General features: G+C 59.3%; 1 protein-coding gene across 1 annotated transcript; it reads right to left on the reverse strand.

Annotated features, from left to right (window-relative positions):
* Positions 1–4: 4 nt before the first annotated feature.
* H310_02268 (hypothetical protein) lies at positions 5–13,396 on the reverse strand (the record flags this gene model as incomplete). Its single annotated transcript, XM_008865717.1, has 1 exon — positions 5–13,396. One exon carries the CDS (start codon positions 13,394–13,396, stop codon positions 5–7), a length of 13,392 nt encoding a protein of 4,463 aa, XP_008863939.1.
* Positions 13,397–13,586: the final 190 nt, after the last annotated feature.

Consider the following 13,586-nt stretch of genomic DNA (forward strand, 5'->3'; position numbering starts at 1 on the left):
TGCTTTACCACGCCGTGTACGTGACCTTTTTGAACGTTGTGCCGACGCAGATGTACAGATTGGTCGTGTCGAAGCGGAAGTCGCCTTGCGTGCAGCTAGTCGTCGACGTGATCGACGACGACGTGAATGCCCCCGGCACCTTGACGAGTCCGTGGAGGTTGGTGGTCGACGTAACAGTGAGTGTGGTGCCAATCGTGGCCGCCGTTCCAATGTCGATCGAAGTCGCAGCGGTGATCGGACCGTTCAACGTAATAGGCGCCGTTTGCGCGGCCGACCCGAGCGTGATGTCGTTTGTGACTGTAAGCGAGAACGACGGGGTCGTGACCGAGAGCGACGTCGCGCCAGAGTGAGTGATCGAGGCCGCGTCCTTGGTGAGCTCGACCGTGCCAGCCGCCATGACGTTGCCGGCGTTCGACACAGTGAACATGGAAGTGCCCGAGTTGCTAATCTCGAACCCATTCGAGTCCACGAGAAGATTGCCTCCGGTGACTTTGGTGCTTGTCCCGGTGAGCACCACGCCCGTCGACGCCAGCGACAAACTTGATGCAGTGGCACTCAGCGTGATGGCTGCGCACGCGCCGGCGAGCAACGATGGGTTGACCGTGAGCAACGACGATGCAGACGCATCAGCAACAGAAAACGACCCGCTCGACGACCCAGCGCCAAGGCGGACATTAACAGAACCCCCGACGGTGGTGCCAGCCCCCGACACCAACAACAAATTGCCACCCAGCGTGGACGAACCCGCTCCCGCTCGCAGTTCGACGTTCCCACCGACAGTGCCTGCGCCACCGGTGATGGACGCTTTTCCGCCAGTCGAGAGGCTGCTCGCACCAGCAGTGACAGACACAGCGCTCCCGATGCCAGCGGAACTGGACCCGACTGACAACGAAATCGCGCCACTCGATGCCGTGGTCGAATCTGCCGTCGTGAGTGCAATAGCACCACTGGACATGCCAGTTCCGACCGTCGAGAGGGTAATTCCTCCGCTCGTCGAGCCCGACGCTCCGGCGCCGCCAACCAAGATGATGTTGCCGCCGACGCCTGTGGTGCCCATACCACCCGTGAGCTCAACGCTCCCACCGGCAAGACCTTGTCCGCCAGTAAGGGTATTCTTGCCACCCGTGTTGTCGCCACTGGACCCAGCAGCAATGTCGATCGAGCTGCCAACTCCCGTCGAACTTCCACCAGCGGACAAGGTGATTCCACCACCCGCACCAGCGGTCGCAGTGCCCGTTGTCAGAGCAATACTACCCGTGGTAGCAGCACCGGACACCGTTGAGAGCGTGATGCGACCGCTCGCTTTGGTGGCTGAGCCTGAACCACTGATGAGGTTGATGCTACCGCCAGTGTTGGCGGATCCCGCACCACCAGTCAGCACAACGTTGCCTCCACCAGCTCCAGCGGCTGAGCCAGTTCCAGACCCACCCGTTAACTCAACGTTGCCACCGATGGCACCTGCGCCACCGATGAGCGACGTTTTCCCACCCGCGAGTGTGGTCGAAGCCGTCATGCCTGCGGTCATCGTTATGGACCCACCGACACCGGTTGAGCTGTCTCCGACTGTGGCAACGATATTTCCGCCGCTTCCCGCGCTTGACGTGCCTGTCAGCAGCGAAAGGACACCGCTATTGATGGCACCGCCAAGGGTGGACAACGTCAACGCTCCACTGGCAGTGGAACCAGATCCAGTTCTGACGATCACACTGCCACCAGCACCAGCGGACCCAACGCCACCGGTCAGTTCGACGTTGCCACCCACGGTGCCTTGGCCACCGACGATTCTGCTTTTACCACCAGTATTGTCTCCACTGCTGCCCGCAGTCACAGTGATGGCGCTGCCAACACCAGTCGACGATGACCCCGCGGTGATGCTGATGGTGCCTCCAGATCCAGCACTGGCATCACCCGTAGTGAGCGAAATGCTACCACTTGTGGCTGCACCAGCCAAAGTGGAGAGCACAATCCGTCCGCTTGCCTTGGATGCAGCACCGGCACCACTAATGAGGTGGACGGTACCACCAGTTCCTAGGGTTGCAGTGCCACCAGACAAAATGACGTCGCCACCGCCCACGCTGCTTGATGAAGTGCCAGTACCACCAGTCAATTCGACGCTTCCACCAACAACACCAGAGCCACCAACAATGGTTGTCTTGCCGCCAGTGTCGTCGCCGCTCGCACCTGGGGTCAAGGAGATGGCGCTTCCAACTCCTGTGGACGTAGCCCCGACAGAAAGGGATATTGGCCCACCAGTTCCCGACGTGGATGCTCCCGTTGACAACGAAATCGCTCCGCTGTTGATAGCTCCGCCAGCGGTAGACAACGATACACCTCCGCTTGTCGTTGAGCCAGTCCCACTGAACAACACGACGTCACCACCCACGCCAGCTGAACCAGCACCACCGGACAATTCGACGTTGCCACCAACAGAGCCGGTCCCGCCAACAACACTGCTCTTGCCACCAGTATTACCAGTGGTACTCCCAGCAGTGATAGTCACACCACTACCGACGCCGGAGGAGCTGGCACCAGCTGTGATTGTAATGACCCCACCAGACCCCGCTGTGGCAGAGCCCGTTGACAGAACAATGCTGCCACTGGTACTCGTGCCAGCCAAAGTTGACAATGTGATTTGACCACTTGCAGCTGTGGATGCTCCAGCACCACTGATCAAGTTGATGCTGCCGCCAGTGCTGGCAGAGCCAGCGCCAGCAGTCAGAATGACATTGCCGCCACCCGTCGCCGATGAAATAGTCCCGGCGCCAGCAGTCAGCTCGACATTACCACCAATTGCACCAGCACCACCAAGCAACGTCGCTTTCCCGCCGGCCGCAGTGGTCGACGATGTAGCTCCAGCGGTTATACTCACAGAGCCACCGACTCCAGTGGAGCTGCCACCGACAGTGGCGACAATATTACCACCAGTACCAGCCGTAGACGTGCCCGAAAGGAGCGATATCGCGCCGCTGTTCATGGCTCCATCGGCAGTGGAAAGCGTAACAGCACCGCTCGCCGTGGATCCCAAGCCACTAGTCAAGAGGATCGTACCACCAGCACCGGCAGTACCGACGCCACCCGTGAGTTCGACGTTCCCACCAATTGAGCCTTGACCACCGATTGTACTTGCTTTGCCACCGGTGTTACCAGTGGTGGCGCCTGCCGTGGTCGTCACCGAGCTTCCGACTCCCGACGAACTTGAACCTGCTGTGATCGCAATCACACCACCCGATCCGCTGGTCGCGGCGCCGGTTACAAGTGAAATGCTCCCGCTCGTGGCACTCCCACCCAATGTTGACAACGAAATTCGACCACTGGCAGCCGTTGCCGCGCCAGAGCCCGTGACAAGGCTGATGCTGCCGCCCGTGCTACTAGTGGCACTTCCACCAGTTAAGACGACGTTGCCACCACCAAGGCCAGTGGACAGGCTACCAGTGCCCCCTGTGAGCTCCACATTTCCACCGACGGGGCCAGCACCACCAAAAAGGGATGTTTTTCCACCAGTAGCACCGGTAGCCGAAGTGGACCCCGACGTGAGAGTGATGCCACCACCAGCTCCTGTTGTACTGCCTCCAACAGTTGCTACAATGTTGCCACCATTACCAGATGTAGACGCTCCCGAAAGCAACGAAATAACGCCGCTGTTGATGGCGCCACCAACGGTCGAGAGCGTCAAGGCACCACTTGTAGTCGTTCCAAGGCCACTCGTCAACAAGATGTTGCCACCAAGGCCTGATGTTCCCACACCACCAGTCAATTCAACGTTGCCACCAGCTGTGCCTTGACCACCGATGAGTCTCCCTCTACCACCAGTGTTGTCGCCGCTGTTGCCAGCGGTCATCGTGACGGAGCTGCCAACTCCAGTCGAGCTGGCGCCAACGGTCGCGCTGATAGCACCTCCAGAGCCTGCAGTGGCCGCTCCAGAGACTAGGGCGATGCTGCCGGTAGTAGAGGTACCGGCCAACGTCGATATTGTAACTTGCCCGCTGGCCATCGTTGCAGCTCCAGCACCACTGACAAGGGTGACCCCACCGCCCGTTGCTTGTGTCGACGTACCACCAGACAGGACAACATTCCCGCCTCCAACAGAAGCTGCCGTTGTCCCAGTGCCACCAGTAAGCTCGACATTTCCACCCACGACACCTGCACCGCCGAAGACGGAGGTTTTTCCGCCAGTGCTGTCGGCACTTACACCCGGCGTAATCGTAATGGCTGTTCCCGCACCGGTGGAAGTTCCACCAGCCGACAATGATATGCTTCCGCCAGCACCAGACGTGGACGTGCCAGTGGACAGCGCAATCGCCCCGCTGTTAATCGCACCGCCGACAGTGGAAAGGGTCACCCCACCGGTTGTGCCAACTCCAGATCCACTCAGAAGCACAATGCTGCCTCCAATTCCTGTGGTACCTACACCACCAGCCAATTCCACATCGCCTCCGACAGTGCCACGGCCACCGACGATTCTCGACTTGCCGCCAGTGTTGCTGGCACCTTCACCAGCAGTCACAGTGACTGCGCTTCCAACTCCGGTTGAGCTTGAGCCAGCTGTCACCGAGATCACGCCACCTGATCCAGCGCTAGCTGCACCCGTTTGGAGTGAAATACTTCCACTCGTGATAGCGCCAGCCAAGGAAGACAAGGTAATGTGACCACTCGCCTTTGCTGTCGCTCCGGCGCCAGTGACCAAGTTGATGTTACCACCAGTACTCGACGTGCCGGTGCCACCGCTGAGGTTGACATTGCCGCCGCCGGTATCTGTGGCGCTACTTCCAGCACCCCCTCGCAGTTGGACATCGCCACCGACGGTACCAGCTCCACCAACAAGTGATGTTGTACCACCAGCTGCATTGGCACTAGTGCCAGACGTCAACGTGATCGCGGACCCCACGCCAGTCGTCGTCCCGCCGGTGGCAATCGAGATCGCACCGGCGGATGCAGTGCTGGACGTCCCAGTCGAAATAGTGACGGTGCCACTATTTCCAGTCGCTCCTGATGCCGACACAGTGATGGAACCACTCGTTCCACCACCAAATCCACTGGCAATTTCAACGTAACCACCGTTTCCAGCAGTTCCTTGGCCAGCAGCGAGCGCAATGAAGCCACCCAAACCTGTACTGCCAGTGCCGGCTGTGAGTTGGATACCACCACCCGCAGCGCCGTTGCCTGCTGTGATCGCAACGCCACCACCACTCGCTGACGTACTTTGGCCGGACTGGAGAGTCAATGCGCCACCCGCGGAAGCTCCGCCGTTTCCTACAGACATCGTGATGGCTCCACTTGCTCCAGTCGCAGTCCCAGTCGTCAGCGCAATCGAACCACCCGTTGTAGAGCCACTGGCTGTGAGGATATTGACATTGCCACTTGTACCAGACGAAGAGCCACCGCCACTCGTCAAGAGGACGTTGCCACCGGTGGATGTGCCCAAACCACTTGCAAGCTCAATGTTGCCACCCGTGAGACCTCCACCGCCGGTCAAAGTTGCTTTACCACCAGTATTGGTCGTACTGGTCCCAGCTGTCGCAGAGAGAGCTCGACCAACGCCTGATGTACTCGATCCGATGGAAAGTGTAATGGCCCCACCTGAACCTGTACCTCCGGCATTCCCAGTGGACATTGTAATCGCGCCAGAAGAACCTGAAGTACCACCAGTGGACAGAGTGATTGCCCCACTGCCGACACTGCTACCTCCAGTGCCAGAGGTCAATTGAATCGCACCACCTGTGCCTGCAGTGCTTTGCCCGCCAGTGAGAGTCAAACCTCCCCCAGCCAAGTTGTTTCCGGCCCCACTGGACAAGGTAATGCCACCACCAACGTTTCCGCTACCGCCAAACATGAACATCCGGCCACCTGTTCCAGAGGCAGACGATGTCGCCCCAGCAGTGAGAGTAATGGAACCAGCAGCAGTTGCGGCCCCACCTCCCACGGACAATGCAATCGCACCAGCTGTTGAAGTCGCTGTACCCGTGTTGACACTGATCGACCCGCTCTGGGCCCCACCACCGATAGTCGACAACGTAATACCGCCACTTGAAAGGGTCCCAGTTCCAGTGTTGAGAAGAATGCTGCCCCCAGCTCCTGCACTTGCGGCGCCGCCGTTGAATTCGACATCGCCACCAACTGTTCCTGCGCCACTGACAACGCTTACTTTCCCACCAGTGGCAACGCTACTCGAGCCAGCTGTCAACGTGATCTTGCCGCCAGTGTCGACGGATCCGGAACCGACTGTGGCGGTAAAGTCTCCACCCGTTCCAGCAGACGACGCGCCCGTCAACAACGAAACAGCACCGCTGTTTCCAGCTCCGTTAGCCGTCGACAAACTGATCCATCCACTGGCACCTCCAGTACTTGCACCCGATGCAATCATCACTCGACCACCAGCATTAGCCGACCCTGCTCCCGCAGAAAGGCCGAGATTGCCACCAAAAGAGCCTTGTCCGCTTTGAAGGTTAATGGCCCCACCCGTGGCTGCAGTCGAGGAACCACTGCTAATACCGACCGTACCGCCCAGACCAACTGTACCCGCACCAGACGACACGGTTACACTGCCACCGGAGCCCGCAGTCGCCGCTCCAGACGCCAATGTCACTGTTCCACTCGTACTGGCACCTCCAGCAGTCGACAGCATGAGCGATCCACTTGCTGCGGCAGCGGCACCAGTACCAGTGACCAAGACGATGTGCCCACCAGTGTTTGCACTTCCCGCACCACTCGTGAGCTCAACATTGCCACCGGTTGTTCCTGCTCCACTGAGCAACGACGCTTTGCCGCCCGTTGACGCTGAGGTAGTTCCAGCACTCAGCGAAATGGAGCCTCCGACCCCTGCAGTGGTTGCCCCAACTGAAGCACTGATACTGCCACCAACGCCATTTGCACCAGCGCCCGTCGCCAATGCAATCGCACCACTGGAAGCACTTCCGGTCGTTGACATGGTGATTCCACCGCCGGTAGCTGTCGCTGCGCCAGCACCACTGACCAAGGCAATTACGCCCCCATCACCGGTTGTGCCAGCCCCGCTTGTAAGCTCGACATTGCCACCGACAGTACCAGCTCCACCAACAATGGAACTCTTCCCACCGGTTGACGCAGTGCCAGCTCCAGCTGTCAACGTAATGGCCGACCCAATTCCAGTCACACTACCGCCAACGGATATAGCCACCGCCCCACCAACGCCAGCGGTGGGAGTGCCAGTAGTAAGCGAAATAGCTCCAGACGAACTTGCTCCAGTCGCAGTTGAGAGCGCAATACCACCACTAGCAAACGTGGCGGCCCCCGCACCTGTTGTCAACGTCAACGATCCACCGGTACTGCCAGAGCTCGCTCCACTCGTCAAGAGTACAGACCCTCCAGTGCTTGTGCCACTGCCACCAGTAGCTTCCACACCGCCACCGACCGTCCCAGCACCACCAGTGACGGTTGTCTTGCCACCAGTGGATGCAGTGCTGCTTCCAGCCACAAGAGTGATGAACCCACCGACACCAGTTGCACTGGCTCCGACGGAAGCTGTAATCGCCCCACCACCTCCTGACGTGGATGCTCCTGTAATGAGGGACAAGGGGCCACTGCTGAAAGCGCCACCAGTTGTGGATACTGTGACACCTCCACTACCAGACGAAGCTGCTCCGCCGCCACTGGTCAATAAAATGTTGCCACCAGTTGTTGTTGTTCCAGCACCACTTGTGAACTCAAGGTTGCCGCCAACAGTTCCCTGGCCACCAATAACACTTGCTCGACCACCCGTAGATGCCACCCCGATGCCGGCCGTGAGGGAAATCGACCCGCCAGTGCCAACAGCACTGCTCCCAGCCAAGGCCGTGATACTGCCACTGCCGCCAACAGACGATGCCGTACCTGTGTTGAGGGTAATCGAGCCACTGGTAAATGCACCGCCGCTTGACGACAGGGCAATATTCCCGCTTCGACTTCCTCCGAGACCGGACGTCAACAGGATGCTGCCGCCCGTGGCTGGACTTGTGGTTGCGGAACCCCCACTCAACTCGACGTTGCCCCCAATCGTTCCCGAGTTACCCGACATCGAGACTTTCCCGCCCGTGGAGGCTGAACTGGAGCCAGCAATGAAGCTCACTTGGCCACCGACTCCAGATGCGCTCGCGCCAACTGCAGCACTGATTGCTCCACCACCGCCACCTGTCGAGGCACCCGTCGTGAGGAAAATAGTACCCGACGAAAAAGCGCCTCCGGTTGTCGACAGAGAAATCGCTCCACTGCCCTGAGCAGACGATCCACCACCAGTAGTCAAAATGATCTGCCCACCAGTCGACGATGAGCCAGCACCACTTACGACTTCGACGTTTCCGCCCACTGTGCCTTGTCCACCAATAAGTGAAGTTTTTCCGCCAGTGGACGCACTTCCGACGCCAGCAGTCAACGAAATGGGCCCTCCAAGACCAGCGCTACTAGAGCCAGCCACAGCAGTGATGGACCCACCAGCCCCCGATGTGGAGGCGCCAGTTGACAAGCCAATTCCACCAGAAGGAAAAGCCCCACCAGCAGAAGATAATTGAATGCTTCCACTTGCAGCTGATCCAGTTCCGGATCCTGACGATATCACAATGCCGCCTCCAGTTGATGCCGAAGACACACCGCCTGTCAAGCGGATGCTGCCACCTGTGGTGGTTGCACCCACCCCGCCTGTCAATCGGATTTCGCCACCAGCCGTTCCAGCACCACCAGTAATGGCTGTGGTGCCTCCAGCAGCCGAAGCGCTGAGCCCCGACGTGATCGAAATAGCACCTCCAGGATTGGTACCGGAGCTGCTTCCAACAGCGACCGTAACTCCGCCACTACTTCCATCTGACGCAGCCCCAGTTGCCACCGAAACTGCTCCAGTAGAGCCAGCATTATCAGCCGTTGACAGTGCCATCGTTCCGCTCGCTGTGGCAGCTGAACCAACACCGCTTGTCACCTGAATGGAGCCACCAACACCAGCAGGGCCGGATCCACCTGTGATTGAAACGGCACCACCATTTCCGGTGGTACCATCGCCACCGTTGATATTGACGGCACCGCCTCTAGTGCCGCCGCCTCCCGTAATACTGGTTTCACCACCACTCGACGCAGTGCTGGCACCAGAAGTTAAAGCAATCGTGCCACCCACACCAGTGTTGCTTCCACCGACGGACATGGCGATGCTTCCGCCTGACGCAGCCGTGGATGTTCCAGTCGAAATGGTTACTTGACCACTGGAAGGTCCACCACCCACTGATCCAATGGCCACCGCACCACTAGCTTGACCCGTTGCACCTGCTCCACTCAATACGTTGATACCGCCTCCAATTGTAGTCGAGGATTGCCCTCCAGCCAACGTAACACTTCCACCGTTGAGAGTGTTGCCCACACCAGCAGTGAGCTCGACGTTCCCGCCAACTGTACCAGCACCTCCAACTACAGAGGTCTTGCCGCCAGCCGCGTCTCCGCTTGCACCCGCCGTCAACGAAATGGCACTGCCGACGCCAGTCGACGAAGTTCCTGCAGTCGCAACGATGCCACCACTTGAGCCAGACGTAGCTGCACCAGACACAATGTTGACGCCACCAGTGTTAAACGCACCGGTCGCTGTCGACAAGCCAATTGTTCCACTGGTAGATGAACTTCCAGGCGATCCAGTCAAGAGGACAATGTTTCCACCATTTCCCGTGGTAGCAACGCCGCTTGTTACTTCGACGTCACCGCCTGCAGTGACCCCTCGGCCTCCAAACACTCGCGCCTTCCCTCCAGCGTTGTCACTGCTGATGCCAGCAGTCAACGTGATCGCAGCTCCAGCACCCGTCGACGTCGAGCCAGCTGTTACTGTGATCGCACCTCCCGCTCCGGCAGACGCAGCACCAGTAGTCAACATAATTGCGCCACTTGTACTTGTACCAGCCAATGTCGAGAGCGTGACTCGCCCACTTGCAGCTGCGGTACCACCAGCGCCGCTAACCAAGGTAACGCTTCCGCCAGTAGTGGTTGCACCAGCACCTCCTGACAAAACGACATTGCCACCACCCACGCCAGTCGCGCCACTGGCAGCGCCCCCCGTCACTTCGGCATTTCCACCGACGGTGCCAGCACCTCCAAACAGGGATAACTTTCCTCCCGTAGATGCGCTCGAGAATCCAGACGTCAGCGTCATCATTCCACCACCACCCGTTGTGCTGGCACCAACGGTCGCAGCAATGTTGCCACCATTGCCAGCGGTAGAAGCTCCAGTAGCGAGAGAGATTGCGCCACTGGTGAATCCACCACCTGCCGTTGAGAGCCGGACATCACCGCTGACTGAGGCACCGGCAGCAGCTCCGCTGACAAGCGAAAGCTGGCCACCAACACCAGTGGATCCTGCTCCAGCAGTTAGCTGAATGGCGCCTCCAGCCAAGCCGGAACCTGCATTAACAGAGACTTGGCCACCAGTGTTATCAGTGCTGGCGCCGGCTTGTACTGTCACAGCACTTCCCGCAACACCTGTGCTGCTTCCAGCCATCAATTGAACGATCCCGCCTGCACCAGAGGACGCATCACCGGTCACCAAGTTGATCTTTCCACTGGTGGTTCCGCCGGCCAAAGTACTCAGAGTGAGATCGCCGCTTGCTTTCGTCGCAGCTCCAGCTCCAGTTACGAGCGAAATCGCCCCACCAGTGCTTGCGCTTCCGGTCCCACTTGAGATGAGGACCTTGCCACCGCTACCAGCAGCGTCACTCCCAGTGCCAGCAGACAATTCGACGTTTCCACCAATGGTGCCAGCTCCACTCTGAAGGGCGACTTTGCCGCCAACAGCGCTCGCACTCATGCCAGCCGTAACGATGGCGCTTCCGCCAACGCCGGTGGAGCTATCACCAACCGTAGCTGCAATGTTTCCACCAGTTCCAGCAGTGCTGGTCCCCGTGAGCAATGAAATGCCCCCGCTTCCGATTGCCCCACCAGTTGTCGAGACTTGAACTTGTCCACTGGTGGAGGAAGTTGCTCCAACACCACTGGTCAGAAGGATCTGGCCGCCAACCGTTCCAGTAGCAGTGCCGCCAGTCAACTCAACGTTGCCGCCGAACGCACCATCTCCACCAGTAATGCTGACCATGCCACCAGCAGCGTCAGCGCTCTTTCCTGCCAGCAATGCAACGTTGCCGCCAACACCAGTGGACGTATCTCCTGCAGTGGCTGCAATGTTGCCACCAGATCCGGTCACTGGAGTTCCTGTCGTAAGGGTGATACTGCCGCTGGTACTTGGGCCGGACACAGTCGACAGAGCTATCGCGCCACTCCCGTACGAGGTTGCACCTTGCCCAGTGGTGATACGGATGCCTCCCCCTGTGCTCGTGCTGCTCACGCCAGCAGCAAGCACAACACTGCCACCGGTGTTGGAGCCGCTGCCGCCCGATACATGAACGTCACCGCCAACAGTTCCTGAACCGCCGTTCACAGAGCTCTTTCCGCCAGTCGCAGCCGAACTAATACCGGCAGTTAACGTCACGTCCGGTCCGTTGCCTGTGGTGCTTCGCCCCGACGAAATGGCAATTGCTCCTGCTCCAGCCGACGAAGAATCTCCAGTTGTTAAGGACACTCCACCACTCACAAACGATCCCCCAGTGGACGACAACGTGATGGCACCTGAAGCAGTAGTGCCTGCACCGGATGCCAATGCTACACTTCCGCCAAGAGTTGCGCTTCCAGCGCCACCAGTTAACTCCACAGCGCCACCGACGCCACCAGCACCACCGACGACGCTTGATCTTCCACCTGTTCCAGCCGTACCAAGGCCACTAGTGAGAGTAATCGCTCCACCGTTCCCCACTGCACTTCCGCCGGCGGTCGCCACGATGTTTCCGCTGCTACCAACCGATGTCGCGGTGCCCGTGGAGAGTGTGATGGTACCACTCGTGTACGCACCCCCATTCGTAGACAGGAGAACGTTTCCACTCTTCGATCCTCCGAGCCCAGAAGTGAGCAAGATGGAGCCGCCAGTTGATGTACCACTACTGGCACTTCCGCCGTTGAGTTCGACGTTGCCGCCTGCAGTACCCGTATTTCCCGAGATGGACACGCGGCCACCAGTGGACGCAGTGCTCATGCCACCGAGGAGGCTTATTTGGCCGCCGATGCCGGTTGAACTCGCGCCCACCGCAGCACTGATTGGCCCGCCATTACCGTTCGTTGACGTCCCAGTTGTCAGTTGAATGGCACCGCTTGTGTAGTCGTTCCCAGCCGTTGAAAGCGTGATGGCTCCACTAACGGTCCCTGTCGGCGATCCACCAGATGCCAAACTAATTGCGCCACCAGTCGTTGTCGACGAAGTCGCACCAACCAATTCAACGGCTCCGCCTTGAGACCCCGCACCAGACGTAATGGTAACTCGCCCTCCTCGAGCCGTGGTACTTGCACCGGCAGTGACGGTCAGGGCAGATCCAACCCCGGAGCCAGACCCAACGGACAAACCTATTGTACCGGCGGCTGCCGACGATGACGCACCAGTGCTGATGGTGACGACTCCAGTTGGATGCACTCCACCGCCGTTGGTAGACAGTGAAATCGAGCCACTGGCAAACGTTGTAGCACCGGCTCCACTGACGAGCTGAATGCTGCCGCCAGTGCTGCCAGTGCCAGCTCCACCGGTGACCACAACGGCGCCGCCTGTGCTGCTGGCACCAACGCCACCTGTGACGGCAACGTTACCACCCAAGGTACCTTGGCCACCAGTGACGGAAGTGAGACCTCCTGTCGATGTGGAACTGGCACCGCCCACGACAGACACGGCTCCACCCAAACCCGTCGTTCCCCCACCAGCGGACAGGGAAACGCTTCCACCAGTGCCAGCGGTTGCTGTCCCCGTCGCCAAAGTCAAGGAGCCACTAGTACTGGCGCCACCGCTTGACGACAACGCGACGGCACCACTAGCTGCAGTGGCAGCCCCCACGCCAGACGCAATGATAACCTGACCACCTGCATTGACAGTTCCAGCGCCTCCAGTCAGAAGCACATTGCCCCCCACAGTGCCAGCCCCGCCAATGACAGAAGTTCGTCCGCCGGTAGCTGCAGTGCCAGCTCCAGAAGTCAACGTGATCGAACCGCCGGTATTTGCTGAGCTACTTCCTGGCGCAATGCTGATGTCGCCGCTGACTCCATTCGTACCGGCTCCAGTGGCAAGTGAAATAGCTCCACTTGAAGCACCGGTGCCCGATGTTGTCAAGGTAATGGCACCGCTTGTGGACGTCGCTTCACCTGCACCACTTGTTATGGAAACTGAGCCTCCGTTTGTGGTTGCGCCGACTCCACCCGTCAGTTCAACGTTACCACCAACGGTGCCTTGACCACCAAAGAGACGAGTCTTGCCACCCGTGGAGGCTGCACCAGTCCCTGCGGTTAGCGTAATTCGGCCCCCAACTCCAGCGGTACTGGAGCCAACAGTCACCATGACATCGCCACCAGAACCAACGGTAGGAGAGCCAGTGGTGAGCGATATTACACCACTTGTGCTTGGCCCGACTGCGGTAGAAAGTGTAATTGCCCCGCTTGACGTCGTGCTTGCGCCGACACCGCTCAGCAGTGCAATTGCGCCACCTGAAGAGGCTGAACCAGTTCCAGCAGTCAACGAAAGCCCACCA

The sequence above is a fragment of the Aphanomyces invadans genome (genome assembly GCF_000520115.1).
Source record: "Aphanomyces invadans strain NJM9701 unplaced genomic scaffold supercont1.3, whole genome shotgun sequence".
In the NCBI taxonomy this organism is placed as follows: Eukaryota; Oomycota; class Saprolegniomycetes; order Saprolegniales; family Verrucalvaceae; genus Aphanomyces; species Aphanomyces invadans.